This window comes from Anser brachyrhynchus (assembly GCF_964034855.1).
Source record: "Anser brachyrhynchus genome assembly, chromosome: 7".
In the NCBI taxonomy this organism is placed as follows: Eukaryota; Metazoa; Chordata; class Aves; order Anseriformes; family Anatidae; genus Anser; species Anser brachyrhynchus.
Genome location: NC_137701.1, coordinates 4,933,753 through 4,955,696, shown reverse-complemented (window position 1 = coordinate 4,955,696; position 21,944 = coordinate 4,933,753). Strand labels below are relative to the sequence as shown.

General features: G+C 48.4%; 2 protein-coding genes across 6 annotated transcripts in view; one reads left to right on the top strand and one right to left on the bottom strand.

The window, feature by feature from the left end:
* Positions 1–21,944, top strand: part of LOC308197799 (uncharacterized protein) — a 70,943-nt gene that overhangs the window by 30,207 nt on the left and 18,792 nt on the right. For 2 of the 5 annotated variants that reach the window (XR_013953270.1, XR_013953271.1), the window contains exon 2: positions 1,662–1,910. Coding sequence is in view for 3 of the 5 variants with exons in the window: in XM_080598876.1 (XP_080455002.1) it covers positions 1,662–1,910; positions 20,202–20,367 (415 nt within the window). In the remaining 2 variants the exon portion in view is untranslated. Of the gene's footprint in view, positions 1–1,661; positions 1,911–11,375; positions 11,787–11,981; positions 14,623–20,201; positions 20,368–21,944 lie in introns of those variants that run through there. The other 3 variants (XM_080598876.1, XM_080598878.1, XM_080598877.1) reach the window with 3 other exon arrangements.
* CAVIN2 (caveolae associated protein 2) lies at positions 5,264–15,081 on the bottom strand. The gene is made up of 2 exons (XM_080598845.1): positions 14,633–15,081; positions 5,264–7,843 (listed from the first exon to the last, which is right to left on the bottom strand). The coding sequence occupies exons 1-2, from the start codon at positions 15,020–15,022 to the stop codon at positions 7,052–7,054; spliced, it is 1,182 nt and encodes a 393-aa protein (XP_080454971.1). The 5' UTR covers positions 15,023–15,081; the 3' UTR covers positions 5,264–7,051.

The following is a 21,944-nucleotide window of genomic DNA, read 5'->3' as shown; positions in this document are numbered from 1 at the left end:
GCCATTGCAAAGAAATCCCACTGCAATGGGAAATGTGCACTCAGTGGGGTTTAGGTGGCTGCCTGGCCAAGAGGACACCACGTTCTTCTGTGACCAGTGTCTGGCCCCGCCACCCCTCCCTGCAAGTCTTTGTGGAAGCAAACAGGCATGGCAAATATGTGGTGGTGCTGCATGAGCAGGATTTGGCCCAGAATTATTTCCTGCTGCAGTGCTGGCTACTTGGGAAGGAGGGTGAGAATAAATACTGCGCTTTTCCTCACTGTTGATGTCGCACTGCAGCTATCTCCCAGTCTTTTTACATTTCTTACTCCTTTTCCATCCTGTTGAACCCTAGGCCTTACTAACTCTCATTCTCCTTTGGTTTCCTGGTTTTGTTGCTGCCTCTTAATTCTGCCCCATCCTTTGCTTTGAGGTCTTTGTCTGGTTTCGGTGCGCTCTGGCAGTGTCTCTTCTTGGTGGCCTCTCAGCTCCTTCCTCCCAGCTCCCCACCCTTCCTACGGATGGCTTCCCTCTCACGCTCCATCTCGCGTGCACGTCCTGCTCTTCCGTTTCTCACCTACCTTTTCCTATTTGTTTCTCCTCCCATGTACTTCTCCCTGTCTCAGTTCCTCCCTCTGCTCCCAGCCAAGTGTCAGGTATCATATAATTAAGAAGTAATAGGAACTGCTTAAAAAAATGATGGATTTATAGGATTCTGTTCATCTTTTTTAGTGAAGGAATTTGCAACAATTCCAAAAATCCATAAAAAGTTTTCCAGGTTCTCACGTTATTTGGAAGTGGATGCCATATGTATCGTGTATATGTCATACGTAGTGTTTCAGAGCTACTGCATAACGTGGTCTTGTTTGAGTTGAGCCCTTCATGCTGTCAAACCTGAAGCAGAAGTGCATGCTTTGGAGCATGGTGGCCTCAGCTGTTGTTTGAAGAGGTGTGCAGCAGCTTGTGGACGTCGTCGTTCTCCCAAAGAGCTCACACCTGGACGTGCAAGCAGAAAATCCCCTCTTTCCGGATTTACGTAGGGCCTGTTTACACAGGTCTTACACAGCCTGCCGCCTCTTGACGTTCTCAGTCATAATGTGCTCGGTGACTTTCATTCTCCACCAGTCATCGACAGAAAAATGGTAAACACGGTAGGAAAATGAGAGTTATTTGTAAGAGGTAGCAAATTGCATACAGCTTTCCCTGTGATAGCGTGGAAACAGCAATTGACTCTGCAAATATAGACAACTTGTGTGCTTTTGTAATTTGTTTACTGCTAGCCAGACGTTCTCGCCGTCCCCTTTCCCATGTCTCTCTCGGTGCTGTGTCGAGCTGTAACGATTCGAGGACCAGGCAGCTGGGTAATGCAGCTCATGTTGTCACCCCCATGGGGCTCATTTGCCTACAGGCATGTCAGAAGGAACAAGTAATATAAGGGTATCTATAACAGTAGCTGGCAGTGCACTGAAAAGATGCTGAAGCTCACTTTAAATGAATAGCGTAGGACAGCGGGAGCTAAGGAGCTGAGAAGTAAGACAAATCTGCTTGCACGGAGCATTGCGTTCAGGCAGTTAGGCTGTGCCTAGTACTTGATCTAAATGAGGTATGTGTACATGGTCTGTAGTGTCGGCATCCCCTGAGTGCTCTTTGTTCCTAAAACAAAGTTTCTTGCACGTTTTCAGCATCCAGCACCGTTGGCGTCACCCGCACCTCTACAAAACGTACGAGTTGCCCAGAAAGGCTGCAGAGTTGGTCCTTGGTGTTCAAAACCCATCTGGCCACAGTCCTGAGAGACCTGCTCTGAGCTGCGGTGTTGGACCCCGCTGTCGCCAGAGGTCCCTGCTTGCCGCCGCCATTTGGTCATCCTGGCTCTCCTGCTGCATCTCACCGTGCTCTGGGTTCGGCCTGCACAGGGACTGCTCCTGGATGAGGTAAGGCTTGCAATTTACAGAGAGCATAAATAGGTGTGGGCAACGTGCGGGTCTGTACGTCGCTGACACTCCTGTCTGATGTTGTCTTTCATACACAAGTGTAACACAGTTTAGGGTTTGATAACTTCAGGCTAAGAGGTGGAGTCAGTGGCAGAGGGCATTACAGTGACCTTCTGTTCCCCGAGTTCAGAAATAAGAAGGCGATCGTTTCTTTTTCCAAACCTGCAGGGAGGCGTTTTTGAGTCTGTGGAGTGATTGATACCACGTTAGCTGGTGTTTAGCTGTGTGCCGGCACAAGCCTGTGCGTGCTGCTGCACACTGGTGAGGCAAGACAGAGCCCAGTGTCCTCGGTGCTGCAGGCCTGGGGTCAGGTTAGCTGTTTGGCGTTGCAAAGCAGTGAGACAAGCCTGTTGTCTCCCTGTTTCAGATCATGACTCTTCACTGCATGTGGGTGTCCTTGGTTGTTTTGCTCATCTTCTTTCCTAATTCCGCTCCTGCAACAGACACCTTGGGTTTTGTGGGAGCTTTGCGCCAGCATGCAGCAGATTGCATTGCAGGGGAAACGTGGGAGACAGCTGTGGAAATCTCTGGTGATGATCTGGTGTGATCATCTCTTGAGCTATCCCAGGGAGCTGTGTGGTTAAGTTGCTCCCCAGCCAGGTTTTCACTTAAGGAAGGAAAGAGAATGGGATTATTTCTGAATTAGCTGTAACTCTCTTTGGGCTGTGTATTGCAGCAGTGCTCGGTGAGAGGAGAAACACGGGAGAGCCGAATGCCCTCAGTGGGCAGAGCGGCGATGCTTGTGCCACCGTGCAGCTGCCCGTCACAGCAGGGCATCCTGCTGGGCTCAGTTCCAGCTGCCAGACCCCAATTTACTAACTGTGGTGGGGAGGACACAAATTCCCTTTCAGAAGGTCAGTATCATCTACGGTTAGTGAAAACAAGGAAACTTCTTCCCCTTCTTACAAGGGAAACATTGCCGTGGAGGCTTTAGGAGCCACCCGGCTGTAATGAGTAACGAATGTACTGGGGTTTGTGCAGTGTTTAGATCAGCCTGGAACAGGGAAAATAATGGGAGTCTCCTCTTTCTGCCTGTGTGTTCAAACGAAGGAAAATCAAAGCTGTTCTACTAGAGCTATATATCAGCTAATATATTTTAGGAACTGTGGAATGATCATAATTACAAAAAAGTCCTCCGGAGAGAAATTATGACTCATAGTTTATGTTCTCTTTAGTGTTGCTATGGAAAAAGAGGTTAGTGCCAGTGGTCACGCAACGATATTAATCTGTGATCCGAGAGAAAAATAAATAACCATCTCTAGCTTAACCCAAAGCAGAGTTATTCTGTTCCAGCAGCGCGCTGCGTGGAAGGGGATAACCGCGTAAGGGAAGTTGGAGATGACATCGGTTATCAGCACGAGGTTAGGGAGAGCCCCTTGCTTCAATTACTGCATGCGTCAGGTTCAGGCATGCGGCTTGGAAGGAAAAGAGGAAGGGAGGAAAGGCGTATTGATCAGAAGGAGGGCAGAACGGATCAGCCACCACTGAAAGCTGCAAAGGTGCTGATTAAAACGTCTTTGTGCACCCAGCTTGGCCTTGGTGCTGGCTTTAAGGTGGTTTGTGAAACCAAACCCTCGCAACAGGCGGTTTCAAGCGGTGGAAAGTGGCTGTTGGCCTTTTTTTCCCATTTATTTGGGAAAGCGAGGGCGGTGAACCAGCCGGTGGAGGATGCTTGCGTGCTGAGTCAGCACCTCCCGGCTGCGCTGGCAGCTGCACCCGCGCCCTGCCTGTTGTTTTGTTGCCTAGGCAAAGCCCTCACTGGGGCCAGACTTTGGCTTTGCCCTGCTGCTGGTGCTCTTTGCAAGTGAGAAAGCTGCCTGACATCTTCCTCATGGCACCCAGGGCTGGCGTGCCTGTCTCAGGGGCTCACCGTGTGAGTTTTGTACCTGCACGCTCGGTTTTGTTGTTACAAACCTGAGCTATGCACGCTCCTTGGTGTACAGTCACCGGCAGCAAGGGGTCAGACCCTCGCTTGGTGTTTTGCTCGTGAGGCATCAGTCAGCACCTCTCTGGCACTGCAGCCTGTAACAACAAATGGCTTTCGTTGCGTTGAAGGGTACACGGGTATATTTCAGCCTCTGGTCCTTTTCTTCTTCGCCCCTTTCCTTTGTTTCTTTAATCATCAAACATGTTTCAGTCAGGCGAGGGTTTTCACTGTAATTTGGCAGTGAAGTGCCGCAGAAAGCCACTCTCTGTGCCTTTGCCCTGAGCAGCCTGCCCATGGGGGAGCAGTTTGGGGGGCAGCAGGATGCTGTCATTCCCCCCTGAAGCGGACAGAAATGTCAGCTGCATGGTTGCCATTTCAAGTGTCCGCAGTTACCGTGGCAAGGAGGGTAAGCCAGCAGTTTTTTAAGAAGCAATTGCGTGAACAAACCTGTCACCACCAATGTGGCGTACCCCTGCATGTACTTGACACCTGCCAGCATGACAAGGTCCAGGCACGTATTTGAGATGCTCTGAAAGGCTACGACCGCTGCCACAGTCATTCTTCGTCCTGAAACAGCAAGTTTTGTGGACTAATCTTTTTGGTTAGGACTTGAGAAGGGAAGGAGAGGGGAAGGAACAGACCGGAGGACATCTAAGGAGCCTGAGCTGCTCACTCTGGTGTATATGAGAGCACAAAAGCAGACGTTTGTGAATTGAGTCATCGTCTTTCCCTCTTGCAAAGCAAGTTTTCCTCTTGTTAGGGCTAAAGACCTGCTTGTACTTGTAAAGTTGTGATGGAGAAAAAGTTTTTAGTTCTGCAAATGATCACTGTGTGTGTAGTGTATCCTGAAGTGGGTACATGGATTAACTCATTAAGGTGCTTAATACCTGTGTTTTCTATGCTTTTTGCTGAATAGCATTGTAATGCTCTTAAATCATGGCACCTGTGATTCATGTCAGCATCTGTAAACCTGGACAAAGCGTGTCCAGGGGCAGTGTCTGAATTGCAGCTTAGCAGGACAAACAGACCAGGTGTGTCTGGGAGCGCAGTGGGCAGAACACACCGTTCAGTACAAATATGCTTTCGGGACTATTTCAAGCATTAGAAGTATGCTGCAGTCCAAAAAGAGTGCAGGAGGAGCTGGCAGGTTTGGGGAGCTGCCTGGCCATGTTCAGATGTGTTGGAGATGTGGCAAGGGTCTGGGAAGCAAAGCCTGAGTGCTGGTGTTCGCATCGCTAAATAGCAGCGGAGGGGGAGAAGGAAAATGGAATAGGTACAGTGGGACACCTGTCATAAATGCTTGGCCTTTGAATTTAATCTCTGCTGTCTCCTTGCACTGCTTCTCCCAAAGACTGACATGGCCGTGTTTCATGTTATGCTTTTATTTGTCATATTTGTCATTAGTTACAAGTAAAAACGCTGGAAATCCATTGTAGTTAATACAAAATAAAAATATAGCTGCACGAGTTATGCCATGATTTTCCTTGCGAATAGTATCTCCTATACGATGCCATATACTTGAGAGCTTAACTCTTAACAGTACTCGCCTACAATAAGCTCTTATCAACTAATTTCCAGTGTGATTTACTGGTCACAGATACCGCCCCTGCAGAGCAATATCTGTTAATCATTTCACAATGGTATTCCTGTTGTAGCTTTTACTTCCACTATAATTTGTGATTTTAAATACAAGTTGAAGGAAGCAAACTTTTAGTGCAATGTTAAGTATCAGTAGAGTTATATGTATATATTAAAAAAAAAAAAAAGACCCACTGCATAAACAAACAAGGATGTAAGGTGACAGTTGTGGGTGTTGTGCTTCCCTTTCCTCCCCGCACCCTTACCTTTGTATAGTGACAAGAATGGGCATTCATAGTGAACAACCTCCTCTGTAACCTCTCGTTTTCCCCAAATTTTGAAAAATTAAACATGCAATTTTGAGGGTGTGGAGGCAATTTTGAGAAAAGCTATTAGCAGAGAATCAAATCTGCTTTGCAGACTCTTCCTTGCAAGAACTCATCCCTGCCATCGCATTCAGTCCCTAATGCAGTTTTCCCTTTACACATGCCTAAAAGAGCATTTTCTCCTTTTTGAAGTAATTGTCCTTACATCCCTGTAACTATCTAACTCTTCTGTGTAGATATAGCTCTATATATGAAATACTTTGTAAAAAGATAAATTATGCTATTTCCAAAATACTCTGAGATACAAAGTTGTGCAGGTGCAAAGTTCAATAGTATATTGCTATAAGGATTAAGAATCAATTAATTAGTGTTATCTGAGTATATATTCTTAAAGCTGGGAGTACAGATTTAATATTGTCAGGTTTTGATTTTGCCCCTTTTTTTTAACATTTCATAGCATTTCATACTTCAGACTCTTTCTGTTTCTACCAAATTCCTTTTTTTTTTTTTTAGATTTATGATCCATTACAGGTACAGTACCTGATTACACATTCATGCTTGTCACTAATGTATTTCCATAACTCCAGTAGATTGAAAAACATCTTCTCATTTCCATACAAACGCAGTCATTTCTTCTAAGCGAGAGACTACTGGCAAAAAAATCTTGTGCCCATTGAAATTGATGGATCCAACTTTTCAGTTTTGCTATGCCCTCTGCTCTTCTGGCCTTACGGCGTGGCAGAGCAAAGCCCCCCACCAGCTACAGGGGCACGCAGCTACCGAGGCTGTTAGTATTCACAGAGCATAGCAAGGAAACTGAAATCAAGTGTTCTCGTCGGTATTTCTACATTTACATACAAAACTACTCACAGTGCTAGGAAAATCTGTGAGGGAAGAAAACAGAAATGTTTGGGTTTTGACTACTCTCCCTGCATTTCTCTGACCCAGCTATAACAAAGCCAGCTAACCGGCTTGCTTCTGCTAGACATACTCTTTTCCTGCTAGTCTCTTACGCCAGCTGACAGCATCTCTACATTAATAAACACCAGCGAAATGGCCTAAAAATTGGAGCACGTTGCAGCCTGTCGTTGACCTCACTCACTCTGCGTTCCAATGTGATGCAATAAATTATCATTGCAGAGAGCAGGCTGGAGGAAACTGGATTGCCGCTACCACCTGTGTAGCAGAAACCAGTCACTCGCCTAGGCAAAACCATGCGTATCCAGAAGGCGGAGGAAGGCTCGGATATTTTACGCCGTTTGGTTTATCTGCAGAACCGCTGCTTGGGTCGTTTCTTCGTCGGACTCTTCCATTTCCCCGCTGACCGGTTTGTTCCTTTCGTCATACAGTTTCTGGCTGGGAACTTCTAGAGGCACCCCATACTCTTCATCATCTTCAACGATGGACAGCTCGATGTTGTTGTTCATCACGGCGCTCCCTTCCATCCTGGCTTCCTTCTCTAGAGAATCGACGACTGCTTTGCTCTCCTCGGTCAGAGATGTGGTGGGTGTCATATCTGAGTGCATGTCGGCAAATGACATCTCCTCCTCGTTCTCGGCTTGGTCGTTGCTCGCAGTTTCTGCAGGTCTGTCCTCGGCTTCGGCAGGGCTTTCTCCTTCTCGGCCTTTCTTCACGTTGAATGTGAGGGGCGACACTTTGAAAGCTGAACTCTTGGAAGAGGAGGATTTCTGATGATGTACTGTAAGCGATTTCTTGATCTTCTCTCTCCGTTCAGGCGAGACGATCTTTGTGCCGATCTTGTTCATCTTCTTCTCGATATTCTGTCGGGAAAATGCTTTTTTGAGGCTGTCAACCTTCTTCAGGCTGGATTTCTTAAGTTTCTCAGCTCTCGATTCTTCTGTTTTCTCCTCTGCGCTGTCACCCACATCATCTTCGTGAGGCATGTCGTCATCTGAAGACAACTCCACTGTATGCAAGGTTTCTTCCAGTGTCTTGTTCTCATCCACAGGCTCTTCTTTTCCTTCTGTGATGCTGGGAACAGGCTCTTTTGCAAAAACACTGGCAGGGATTTCATTTTCCTCCTGAAAGAGTTGACAATATTTGAGTTTCATAGTTCACAGGACACAAATTTAATAAACAAAGCACAACCCTGAACAATTACTTCATTTTTTTCATGAGATGAAGGCTGCTGAACATTTCTCGTTGTTTCAGTATATTTAACCAGTAACAAGCCACTCAAAGCCCACTGAACCATTATCTGATACAGTTTAAGACTAATGAGCTGTCAACTGTACGATTTCTCTTTTGGAGTGAGTTGGGATGTATACAGAATGGCAATCCTGCTCTTTGTCATTTAAATTAGGTACTGTTATTGAACAGTTTAGCTATGAAGTTGTGCGCCTACCCCTGGGGAGAAGGGATGGTATCATGGTTGATGAGGCCCTGTTACAGACCTTGTGTTGACCTAAAGAAGTCGTGTAACCCAGTAGGGCCTTCGGTTTCTCTAGGCAAAGGCTGGGAATGTCTCTGCAGAGATGCTGGGTGCATCTGACAAGCAAATGCAGTTAGCATCTTCCCCTTATTTTGGAAAAAATGCGTGTTGCTGTTAAAACTGGATTGTTGGTACTGAGAAGACTCGAAAAAACAGTGAAGCTTCTGGCTGGCACCGGGCTTAGCAGGATGTAGGGCACGAGCTGCTATTCCCTCTTCTCCTTTATATCATTGTAGTGGTCTGAATGTTACTTTCAAGAGTCGAGGCAGTCAGCTTTTGCCCACTGGATGCATGAGAATAAGGTTCTGGGAGACGCTCCCCACTCCCTGCCTAAGTCTACTTGCTTTGGGTGGCAGGTACCATCACTGCCATGGCCTGAGGTCTTTGGGGAAAAAACTGTCAGGAGCGGGGCTGGCCAAAAGGACCACAGCTAGTGTCAGTGTGCCATAAATGTGCTTGGAAATCCTCCGTGCTGCATAGATGACTATAGTGAGGCACTGGGGGAATGCCTCTTGTCGTCCTGGGGAGAGGACGGGGAGTCTGGGGAAAATCTGTCGATTTCTTCTCCCACGGGTTTTGCTGTAGCCAAGCGGCCCAGGATGGTTAGAGCATGTGCTGTTCTACAGCTATTTACAGCACAGAAAAAAAATGGTAAATTTGGTTGGTGTATTGGGAAATATTAAAAAATGTGGACAGGGCAACTCTGTGGAGAAAAAAAAGCATACGACATACAAAAATAAACAGATGTATCACATAGAAAACACTGGTAGTCACTTCTAGTTAAAAAGAAAATGATTGATTTTTAGAAACAAAGCCAAGAGAGGGCCTGGAAGGAAGGAAGGTATCTAAAAACCAAGCAGACTGAAGAAGGGCAAAAGGTGCAGCTTGTACGGAGCCCCGGCAGCTCAGGCGCAGCACAAGGAGACACCTGCCCGTGCCAGGAGAGCAAGGCTCCCAGCACACGCACCTGTCCTCGCTGGACTGCTGCTCCTCACACCTGCATCCTCTGGGCTTGCTTTATCCATTGCATAAGAAAGCAGTAAGTGCTGAGAGAATTGGCTGCAATAGTCTCATCTTTGTCCCCAGAGATGTGGGCCTGGGATTACAGTTAAAGGGGGTAAAAAGGCCACGCACACTTCATGCTCATTGTTTCAGGGCTGAGCATACAGTTATGATTGCTGAGAATAGTGCCTCGAGTTAAATTTGCTGGCCAGGCTGCATAAGGGCGTCCTGATGAACAAGCAGAAGATGCCACACTACTTTGTGCACGGCTGTTTTAAAAACAAAATAGCAAAGTCTACCTTATGGCATTCCTGGAACTCAGCAGTACGCCGGTGAATAATTTTACACCAGTGGGACCGAAGTGTGTTGGTGAACATCCCTTGAGGATATAAAAATGAAGATTATCACAAAATTGATGGTTGGGTGCAGTTTGGGTGCTCTCAAGGCTTCCACGTGCTTTCCGGGATGAGAAGCCTCTCTCGGGTGCACTTGCACAGACACTGCTTTCTCTGCAGCAGGACACCCAACGAAGCCAGCACCCTTCTCCATGCACCCATCCAGTTGTTGCAGCTATCTGCAGCAGTGACCAAGATATCAAAAACAAAACCAAACAAACCTGCACTAGCTGTGAGTGAATGGAGCCCTGGTACAAATATTTGTATTTCTCTCCACTGTAGATAATGAAACGTGGATTGTGTGAGTGGGCGCAGTGCTAAATTACTCCCTAGAGCATGAGAACTTGGTATAAAAGGTAATTTACTCGTCTTGTGCGTTCTTTGCAAACCTAGGTAATTGCGTAGGGTTTTAAACACCTCAGTGTTCAGGTGTGAGCGCCTGAATGGAATAGAAAACTCTGATTTTAATGAGGAAAGGGGGCTGTAGCTTTTGAAGTATCAAATCTAGGAAAGTGGCATCTCATACGAAGCTGACCACTGTGGTCTGATCCACAGGTGGGTCGGCACGGCTCCTTTCAAGGACAGATTCATGCTGTGCCTGACGTGGTCATGTTAAAGTTTTCATTAAACTACTGCATGATGTCCATGGAAAATGCTGGGTTAGATTTTATTTCAACTTCTATCATGTTTGTGAGCAAGTAGAAGGGAGACTGTCGAACTCCATATTTACTAAAAGAAAAAGTAAATCAACCAAACTTCTCTCTCCATACATTAATGAGCTAGTGCCTCAATTAAAAGCAGGCACTAGGTGGTCTTTGGCTATCAGATAGTGCTAACATTCGAGAAATCCCATCTCGGTCTAAGCTTCCTGCATGGCCTTGAAAAACAGCAGCCTGTGGGCATCTATTACTCTGCTTGTAAAATGGGAATGACATGCTTTCCTATCTGATGGTTGTAAGAGACCTTAGGATCACAGGAACCATTAAAATGCAAATGGAAATAAATTAGGTAAAAGGCTTTGGAAATACAGAGGAGGTATAGCAGCGGTGCTCTGTGGTGGAACAGCCTTTTCTATTTCAAGTAGAGTTGCTGGTATCACGTCGTAAGTGGGCTATTGGTAACTTTTCAGCCTAACACAATTACGTGACACCTGTGTTCTGTTTTGATACGTTTTTCAAGTAGCCTGGTATTCCATTTAGGAAGACGAGAACAATACACTTAAAAATGCCAGCTGTTACAAACTGCATAGCTATTTTCCATGTAAAAAACAAAACAAAAAAAACTTTGATCTTTTCCTCTTGATCTAATCAAAAATTCAGAGAAAGGAGCGATACATCTTATTATTTTTACATTTGAGCTCAGAAATGGTACCTGCATTTTCTGACACAAGTTTGTATCTAGCCTTGCGCCTCTGAGTTTTATTTGTTCTATGTAGGGTCTGAACAGAAGTGTGCAAGTTCTCCGTGCACAAGAGCTGTTGTTAACACCAGCAGTACTTGCAAGGCTAAAAGCAGTGCCCTGGTTTTCTCTGATAAGCCATCCTTAACTTCCTGCAGGTCACCATCTCACCCACATCTGTTACTGCAAAAAAGGTGACATCCATAACGGGGTAGTGCGAAACTCCACAGCCTACGTGAACGGGGGGGGGTGGGATTTACCTAGAACTGCTGAGTCTCTGGTGATGCTGAAGGGAAAATCTTTTGCTTTGTTTCGGATTCCTGTTAGATTTGCCATACTGCAAGGAGTAAGAGGCCTCAAGAAGAGGAGACTTTTCTGCGCCTACGGCAGTTCATGCTGCTCTGGTTGTAGATGGTGTTATAATGCCTAAACGATTACAAGCCTCACACTTGTTTTGCTACACAAAATAGGTATTTGTCAGAAAATGACTAATGCTTCTAAAACCAGCAGTGCCTCCGCCTACTTTCCCTGAGGCACGTACAAGCTCCTCAGACCAGGGTGTCCCAAAGCTGCTGGGACTGCGGGTGAGGAGGAGGATGTTGCTGGCCACCATTTGCACCTCCTGTTCAGACTGGGGTGGTTTGGGCCTGGCCACAGCAACCCTCTGCCCCCACAGCACAGCTGGATTGAGTCCCGAGAGCCACATGAGATATTTTTTGTTGTTAATCAGTGTAAGAGTTATCAATATAAGAGTATTCATTTGGGGATGAAGCATTTACCAAGAGCAGCATCTGAAAGGGGCTTGAATATTAGGGTGCCTGACCCCTAAGATGTAATTTTGTCATATTTTATCTGGCCTATTCGCTACTAAACATGACATCTTATTGAAAAATTAAACACCAGCCTTTTTTATCTTGTATTTTGCTTCTGCAGCTAAAAATAAAACAACCTACCAAACCGCCACCAAAAACCTGGTCATGTGGCAAGCACAAAACAGAGGGGAACAATGCCAGAGCTTAACGAGGATTTTTGAAACAGTCACTTCAGTGTTTTGCTAAATTGCTGTGTCATTTGTAATAACTTTTGCCTCCTCAAACGCTCGGATGCAGCGCCACTGGAATATGTCACCAATTAAAAGACATGCAAACCAGGAACAATGCGGACAGTCTAGGGAGAGAAAACTAGGAGCATTTGAATGGCAAATATGTAAGTAGCTGAACTTTCCTCAACACAGCTCACTCTCAGCATGTAGGCTGGGGGAAAGCTGCTGCTGGTGACTTGCGGCATGGTTTCAGAAAACAGTGATGTACGGGATGTGCTCAGTGCTCCTCCGAGGTGTCGGGGAGCTGGAGGCACACGGGGAGCGAAGCACAGCCCTGTTCTCATACTGAGCTGCCTTCCTAAGCTGGGAAAGCAGGGCCTAATGAGACCTGCGTGAGCTTTGTTTTTAGTTTTAGTCAAAAAGAAGTCTCCCCAAAATGAAGACACACGCATCCAGACTTCCCTTTGTTTTTAAAGAAATCTGGCGTCAATATGGCTTCATTGACTTCTCCTTCCTGCTATTGTTTTTCTTTGGAAAATTATGGTCCCCCAGCCGGCCTTTTGCTCTGTTTTCCTCCCTGCAGTTCTCCTGTGCTGGCCAGCAGCTCGTCCCACCTCCAGCTTCGGCAGGCCCCTGGGTGGTTGCGTGGCAGTGGGTGCATCGCTCGGGCTTCTGGCAAGGCCCCCCCTGGGTGCGGCCACTTCCCAGTGGAAAATCCCAGCTCCTCCCAGGAGAAAGCCCCGGGGCTGCTCTGCAGCACCCCAGTCAGTGCCTTCACTGAGCTGCCATCCTCCTTTTGGTGGTAGCCACCCTCCAGGAACGTGGTCAGCACCACCCTCGTGATGTAGGACCCGGTATTAAGGGAAGGCTCTGACTCAAGTAACCAAGGCTTTGACTTTGCAGTGCTGTTCAGCAGCAGGAAGCAAGCTGTGGGGAAGCTCCTTGTCCTCTGACCCCTTCCTGGTCAGGGTTTACCTTCACCCACTGCTGCAATCACACCCAGGGGCAGCAGCAGCAGGGGTCCCACCTGCCCAGCACACACACAGCTGTGCGTTTGCCTGCCCTCTCCCTGCCACTCCTTCCTAAAACACTAACATGTCAAGTGCTTGGAGAAGCCCAGGGGTACACGCCTTTCAGTTTAGCTCCTTCATGGACTAATTTCCACATTCCTTCTGGGGTGGAAACTGCCCTGCTCTGGACAGGCCATGGCTCCTCCTCTTCTGGCTGTGCCACCGCAAGCTGTCATTTTGGGAGAACAATAAGCAGGGAGGTGGGGGCTTCCTCCCTGGAAGGACATGCCTTGGGCACTGGCCAGGCTGCCAAGCTTTAAATTTTTTTTTCTCTCCCCCCAACAGAAAAAAAAAAACAGCCTAGGGAGCAGAGTGAGCAGCTGACAGCTGTAACACGTTTTCTTTCCTTCCCCCAGCATGTTGTGTAGGTCTATTTTTTTTCCTTTCTATTTTTTTTCCAGATGTAAAAGTCATGTCCTGTGTTTAGTTAAAGCTCGCGCCGTGCTCCGTCCAGCCCATTGCTTAAAAAGGGGAAAATATGCAAACTGCTGCTATCACTGGATGGGCTCCCAGGAGTTTTAGCTGAGATTTTAGCTCCTCTCTGAATGGGGTGGGAGCAGGGCCGAGGGCTGCGGTGCTGCCCTGCTCCTGGGGGCAGAGGAATGGGTGCTGTTTGGGGGCTGCCAGCAGCGAGCAAAAGGAGCCCCTTCCTTCCCCAGGCTTGCTGAGTGTTAGCAAATTGGGAACTTTCTGAAAGTTTCCTATGAGTTAACAAAAGGGGCTCTTTGCCCAAGTTTACTAAAAGTTAGGAAAACAGGGATCTTTGTGCCAAGTTAGCGAGGAGTCAGCGAAATGGAATCCTTCTCAGAGCTTGCTACGAGCTAGCAAAATGGGCTCTTTCTCTGCATTTGCTAACAGCAGGAAAAGGCTCTTTCTCAAGGTTTGCTGAGAGCAAAACGGGATCTTTCTCAATACTTACTAAGAGTTAGGGAAAGGGGCCCTTTCCCCTAGGTTTGCGAAGAGTTTGCAAAATGGGCTCTTTCCCCAAGCTGGCTGAGGGCTAGTGGAAAAACGAGATGGAGAAAAAAAGTTTGGAGGAAAAAAAAAAAAAGAGGGCCTTTTCTGCAAGTTTGCAAACAGTTAGTGCACAGGGCCTCTTTCCCCACGTTAGCAAAAGAGGCTGATTCCCCCGCGCTGGCTAGGGCGTAGCCAAACGGGTGCTCTCTCCCAGTTGGCGAAGAGGTGGCAAAACGGGGCACTTGTCCTCAAGTTTGCTCATGGGTAACAAAGCGAGGCTCCTTCCTCCTTGGTAAATTGGTGGAGGAGGGCTCCTTCCCTGGTTTTGGTAAGAGGTGGTGGAGATGGGGACCTTGCCTCTGGCTGGGTAGGGCCAGCGGGACCGGAGCTTGTCCCCAGGCTGGATAGGCCGGCAGGACGGGCCCCCGGCCCCCCGGGGTCCCCGTGCCGGGCCGTGCCCCCCGTGCCGGGCCGTGCCCCCCGTGCCGCCCAGCGCAGCCCCCCGGCCCCCTCACCTGGAAGATGAGCACCTTGAAGCGGTCGCGGCGCAGCAGCTGGGCGTGGTGCTGCTCCAGGCGCCGCACCTGGGCGCACTGCCTCTCCAGGCGCTCCCGCACGGCGCGGGTGTGGGCGCACACCTTCCGCGACTTCTCCAGCAGCTTCTCCACCGCCTCCCCCGTGGCCCCGTGGCTGCGGCACAGCTTGCCCAGGTCGCCCTGGATGCCCCGCACCGCTCCCTCCAGCCCCCGCTGCCTCTGCTCCATCTGCCGCTGCTGGCCCTCCACCGCCTCCAGCATGGACACCAGCTTCTCCAGGAGGGCCAGCACGGTCAGGGCGTTCACTTGCCCCCCGCCGGCCTCCGCCGGAGGCGGCGGCACCGCGCTGCCCCCCGCCGCCTCCCCCATGGCCGCCCCGGGACGCGCCGCCGCCCGCCGCCGCCGCTCTTAAGCGCTGCGCATCCCCACCCCGGGGGAGGATTTGGGGACGGGCCCGGCCCCGGGGCTGGCCCGCCCCGGGCCGCCCGGCACCGTGGCCGGGCCCCCTTCGCCCCCCCCGGGTGAAGTAGCGTGGCGCTGCCTCCCTGGGAGCATCGGTAGGTGGCAGGAGACACCGCGCAATGAGGCGGGTGGCGGCCCCGGTGGCCTCGTCGTCGCGGGGAGAGGCAGGGAGAGGGGCCGTGGAGAGCGGACGAGGCCTCGGGGCTTGAAATAGTAATAGCGGTAGCGATAATAGCGGTAATCATAATAGTAATAGCGATAAGAGCATCATCGTCAATGGTGGTATCGTCATCAACGATCGTATCGTCGCCAACAGCAATATCGTCATCGACAGTATCATCATCAACAATCATAGCAGCAGCAGCAATATCACCATCAACGTTAATATCATCATCATCAACAACGGTAATAATAATAGCAGTCTGGTGCTGGACAGCTCGCTTGGTGGAAGGAGCACCAGGAGCTGCTTGGCGGGCAGGAGCACTGACCCCATTATTTAGAATAATGCACAGCTGCTCCCAGGGCTGGTCCAAAGTTGGTTGCTTGGGGGAAAGGCTCTGAACTTGAGCAGGCTTTGGTTGCTCATCCCTGTGCTGATGTTCCCAAGCCCAGGACATTTCTTTTTATCTGCTGTGCCTGGCGTTTGCTTGGCAGCAGGACTGCCTGTTGCAGCACAGATAGTTTTGGTCATCGTTTCTAACACTTGGGTGTATGCAAGTCCTCCATGACTTTCCTGTAGACTAAGAGCATGGATTATTTGGAGTCCGAACAGCCCTTTTCTCTATGTAGGAAACAAAATATTTTAATAACGCTGCCTTAAAAATGGATGTGAATCAATGGCTTAATGCAGATGAGTTAGCTGATTCAATCACCAAATGGTCAAGCCCCCGAAGGTCCTGCAGCACTGCTGTTGTTACCTCATTCTGTTATTTTTGTCACTTTTTTCAGGCTGCAACTTGTATTTTGCAAGTTGTGGGAGCTTGAAAAAAATGTTATTTCGTGAGTAAATTCACTTAGGAAAAAACCCACTGAGTCTGCCAGAGTTGTCAACAAGGAAAGTATGCCGAGACTGTAAAATATGCGGGCTGGGAGGGGAGTGGACATATTTTAAAGGGAACAGCCCCAGCAAAACCCTTGTGTTCCCGCCTGCCCTCCTGAGGAGCACTACCTGCTATGTTGTTCCCGACCCGCTGGCATTTTCCCAGGCTCCCACCAGGTTGCTGCCTTTTTCTCGTGTTGGCCAGGCTGTTCTGAGCCTTCTCTGGAGGTCCTGAAGGTTTTTGAGGTTCTTCCAGCTCCTGGCCCGCTGTGCATCCTAGAGAAAACCTACGGCATGGTGGTCAGCACGAAACACAAGAAGTATTTTCCCTGTTTATCCCCCGCCCTGGTAAAGCAAATCCAGAGACGACATCACTGTGTTAGCAGCAAGGCCCCTCAGCACCCACCGTGGGCCACTCCTTGGGGTCCCCGTGACTTAGGAGGGTCTCCCTGGGGTCCCCACCCCAGGGACACGCTGCGGGGGAGCGGTGGCACGAGGCCGGCAGTGAGCCAGCCCCGGGATGGTGCCGCTTCCAGCCAGCGCCGAATTCCAGCTGTGGGGTCTGACACCAGCTGTCAGGTCTGATTACGCGGCACATTTGTAACAAAGCTGTCAGGTTGGCTGGGCTGCCTGGTCTTTGAGGAATCGGAGTGTTTTGATCCAGTTTTTATTATTTTTTTTAAGCTTTATCGATTAGTTCAGAAGAGCAGTGGAGGAGGTTTTTTGCCAAGTTGCACTGCAGGTTTTGCTGGTGAGAAACTTCGTAGAGGAAAACACTTTACATTTATTTAGAAAGAAGCAGCATTAAAGAGATTAAATTTATCAGGGTCATCTCCTGTAAGTCAAGAGTTCTTTTCATGTAAAGTCAATGTGCGTGAATTATACGGGCAGAAATTTGAGGTTAACTCACTCATCAGTCACATGATGCTGGGGATAATAAATGTTTTATGCCGGAGCATTACTGATAATTTATTAGGCATGGAATAATAGGTAAAACAATATGACAGGAGTGGAAGGAGAGGGGAGCTAATAGGGGAAGAAGAACGGCAGGGACTGTAGACATCATCCTCAGCTTATCGAATTTCACGTCAAAGCTCCCACCGGCTTTAAAGGGATTGCGTGAGGCCATCTACCCGTGGAGAGCTGGGAGGCAAAGAGCTGATTAAATCGCTTCTGGCCTGGCCCCTCTCCTAGTGCTAAACTCAGGCCATGCTCCTGCCCCAGTGGCCACAGGAGGGGCTTATGTGTCACCTCTGGTCTGGGGCTGGTCCGGCTGCCAGGCGGGGACACTGCAGTGACCCAGTGGGAGGGATGTCCCCCTCCTCACGTGTAAGTCACACTCGGTTCTGCTTCATTTCAGGTTGTCTCGGAAGAGGAGGCATTAAGCGAGGTACAGAAAAATGAGATTAAGTTGGTCCCTCAAACCATAATGCTGCCTTTTAAAAATATTTAAAAAAATGAAATCCTATGTATGTTATGAGCAGGTTCACCGGTAGCATCCATTTTGCCTTGTGCTATAAAATCGTTATAGAAGAAAGGTAATTACAGAGGCACAGTGATGGATTTACATTGCATTTGTCACTAAGCGCCCAGTTTGGACCAGTACAGCGAACCCAGCCCTGGGGATCACTAACTAGCTGGCTGTGGCCCTGCTGAAGCCTCATTTGATCCACTGATCATTCATTATTTCAGGCAGACAGGGCTATTGCTTCGTCTCTCCTGTCCAAATTGGGGGCTGTTGCAGGCTGGAGTCTTAGGAGAACAAATATATGGGAGTGGGAAATTTGGAGAGTCACTGCTGGGAGAGATTTTAATATTTGGGGGAAGAGAAAAAGATGAGGATGCCTGGCAGGAAATGTATCATCATAAAAGAACATGAAACTGCAATTTTGCTCTCTTGTGCAAATGGCATCCAGCGGAACTTAATATGCAACGAAGAAATCCACTTCCACTTTATCGGCCAGACTAAATCATGTTATGCACAGGAGACTTCCTTTTGCCGTGTGCCAAATAGTAATAATTTTGTGCAGACTTGTAGACAAGTAAAAAAATAAGCCACATAAAAATACCATATGTGCCAAGCATTTTCTGTGTATTTCCTCAGACGTTTGAGGAGCTCAATAATAAACTACAATTTTTCTTTGAAAAGCAAATTAAGTTTATGTGACAGGGGAAAAGAATAGCTTCCTTAGCTTAAGATATGGGAGAATATTTCAGGCACTCGGTTGGGCTTTTCAGCAGCTTGAGCAAAAGCGAGGTCAGGACACCAGCGGACACAAATTGAACAGCATATGGGCAGTCAGGCCGGGCTTGGCAATTTGTTGTTTTCATCTAGAGAATATGTGGGGCACCGAGCAGGATAGGCAAGTCCATTAGTATCAGAATAATGATTTAAAAAAAAAAAAAAGGGAGGTGATATTAAAAGGACGTGGAAAATGGCAGCATCTGCAGCATGGCCCGTGGGTACCTGCTGGGAACTAGCTTTGCTTTTGGGGCGAGGACCCAGCTCGGTCCTGTAAGCATCCTGATGGATGTGGTGTTCCTCCTGATGGAGGAGGTGTTCAGTGGCAGGCAGATAGCCCTTCCTCTTCCCTCCTCCACTAGAAGAGAGTAAAAATTAGAAAGCTTTTAGAGTTTGCACTGGATGCACATGGATACTTTTTACACCAGGACCCTTTTTATTACAATGCATTTTCAGTGATTTCTTTTCTCATGGAACTTCTCAGGGAACGCTGGGCAAAACAACCTTCCCGGCGAGGACGAGGACAGCCCGCCCCCCCGCAGCCTGTTCCCGTGCTGTTACAGGGGGCTTTGCTGGAGGCGATGCCTCTTCCCCACGGAGGGGAGCTTTCTAAGGGTAAATCGGGGTTACGATCAGTGTTTTGCTAAAAAGGAAGCTGCCTTTCTCTGGCACATTCCTCGGGACTGCCATTATTGGTAAAAAGCTGGCAGAAGAGCTTTTCCTCACTTGTAATCTGGTTGTTTGGAAGACGAAGATAATGAAATCACATTTAATGGAAGCAAATAGTGCATTAATTATGTGAGAAGCAGGTGAATTTAGGCGATCTGTTTTCTGCAGATAATTGGGTGACTCGAGCAACCTTCTGCAGACGTACCGCTGCGTGCATCCCTCGACTCTTTTATTTGGGATGAGCCGTAGCAGAGCTGGAGCCCGGCGAGTGCCTTTCCCTCAGTGCCGAGGCTCCTGTCATGTCGTGTCCTGCTGCTTCACGGTCTTCAAGTGACATCGCAGGAGATAACAGTGCAATGCAAAGCGAAGCGTCACAAACACGACGTGGCATGTCCAAAACAATACTTGCTCTTAGTAGATCAGTTACCCTTTAAAAGCGAGCGTTTAGGTTTGTCCTCAGATAATTCGATGGCTCCCATCTCTGGAAGGAATGATATCGGCCTGAGTTACTCCTTCTGATGAGCGGCGATGATGGGACAGGAGGGCATGGAAAGGATGAGAGAGCATCACGCTGGGGGTGCACATCCCTTGGCTCAGTCTCACGCCCCTGGTCAAGGCAAAGATCACAACAGCGATGTAAGAGAGAGGCGAACAGCATCCACCACGGGCCGGCTGGCCTCAGTTCTTGGTGGTAATTATTTTCAGTGGCTGAAAACACTTATTAATTTAGTTATATAAAAAGCTGCATATTTTTCAGAGCTCCTGTTGAGGTTAGAAGAAAAAAAAGGTTAAATCAGGTACCGAGCATCCGTGACGCATAGTATTAATATCCTATTTATTATCACACAGCTATTAAGTGTTTTTATTCAGAAAGATTGAATAAGCAGAAAGTCCTCTACATAGGACACGGCTAAAATGTCAAGCTGCAAATTAGTTTGTTTACTCAGCGAGTACCGAGGCTTTCCGAAGCGCTCCTTTATGTGCTGTCATCCCCTGGGTCGCGGGCAGGAAACTTGTATTCAAAGCAAAGCCACGAGCTGGGTGAACTGGTTTTTTAGCCTGGGCACAGATCACTAGGAGTTATTTACAAGCGTTGGCTGCAGCGCTGAGCCCTTAACCATTGCTCTGTGTTTCAGATGTCCATGTGCTGGTGCCCCGGTGCTGCCTCCCTCCCCCAGTTCAGCTCTGCCCGTGCTTCCCGCTGTCACCCCAGACCTGCTGGAGATGGTCTGTCTTCTGCGAGAGAGGAGGGCGAAGCCCCCTGCCACTAACAGCTCTTTGCCAGCTCTTGCGTTGGTTGGGGTTTGTTGAATGTGTTTGAAAAAAATCTGGGGAGAAGTTTAGGTTCTCTAGGAACTGATGGTGGGACAGCCATCTCCTGCACTGGCCTCTTGCTGGGCATCAAATCAGGATGTCCTTCCTGAACAGATCAGCCCTGACTGCTGCTCATGCTGCCAACACGAAAATCAATTAATCCCTGCCACATGGGCTGCTCCAAGCAGGAAAGCAGCACATGGCAAACTGGTCCGGCCCTGCAAACCCTTCTGTGTCTGTCACAGAGGGCCTATCAAAGGGGAATGACCTTGTTGCTGCTGTGCGATGAGACAGATGTGAAGCGATGACCCAGATGTGTAAGGCAGCCTGTTGCTGGTCCTCCAAACCCACCAGCTGCTGTGCCATTGCTTTTCAGCTGCCTCTCGCACTGCTTCATGCCTGCACCGTGCTGCTTGAGTAACTCCACAAAACCCCTCTCTGAAGTGGGACATAAATCAATGGCACGTGTAGCTAGCCCTGCCTGGACCACGGCGGGTCCCCAGATCCCACAGCATCGATGTCTGGCTGCCACAGAGCCTTATCTCCTCTGCCTCACCTTGCTTACAGGGTGAGGAGGGGGTGGCTCTGGGGACTCAGGGCACAGGACGGGTACGTGGGCATGTCCCCCATCCTGTAGTTTTCCTCAGCGTGGGATTTTTTTGGTAGTGCAGACCTACAATTAAAGGGATGTCCTCTCTACAAAAAAAAAACAAACCGAGCCATTTTCCCCTCCAAATCTTCTGACGGCATTACAGATTGCTGAAAGAAAGGTCTTCATCTGGGGAAGGTTTTTTTCTCCCAGCTTGCTCTCTTCACAGTTTCACTTCCCAACCTCTTCAGTGCTTGCCAGGAGCAGGACCCACAAATCTAATACCTAAAAGGAGCTGGCAAGGCCACGGCAGGAGAAAGTTGTGATTGAAGAAACGGAGCCTCAGGATTATATTTAGGAAAATGTTTTCTAAAAACAATAGTAAATCGAAAACAAACAAAAACCTGCTTCCTGACTGCTAAACACGTTTGTCCAGCCTGAGAGCTTTGCTAATAGTGCTGCAATGTTTCCTAGCGCTCAGCATCACAGCAACTACTTTGCAGTGTATTGCTTCACAGCGTTACGGAGGGTTTGTTTGCTCGCTTGTTTCTGCATGATCTCCAGGCATCAGGGGGTACCCCGGTGGGGTAAGGCAAGTGAGATGCTGCAGGGGTGTGCTAGATGCTGTTTAGCTTTTAACTCTCATGGAGATACTTCTTTAGCTGACTGGTGATGAAAAATATCATTTAAGAGATTCAGAAAAATACCTTCTGCTCTCAGACAACGCCCAGCTGACTGAGAAGCTTACAGGGAAAAATGCAAGCTGAATTTTGCATTAAAACGTCTTTCTTTTCCATCCTCTTTCTCTCTCTCACTCTCATTTTCTTACATGCTGATAAACCTTTCTCTCCCCAAGCTTATCATCACATCGGTCCACTATTTTGTGTAGGGCAGTAGCACATAATTCGAGGTAACATAGCCTGAAGGGGCAGCGTGCTTTAAAGATGCTTATTTATTTATTTATTCCCCACAGATT

Excerpts from the sequence above, each read along its gene's own strand:
- CAVIN2 (XM_080598845.1), bottom strand. The coding sequence starts at position 15,022 with ATGGGGGAGGCGGCGGGGGGCAGCGCGGTGCCGCCGCCTCCGGCGGAG. Across the intron at positions 7,844-14,632 it reads TCAAGGTGCTCATCTTCCAG|GAGGAAAATGAAATCCCTGC; the intron begins GTGAGGGGGCCG and ends CAACTCTTTCAG.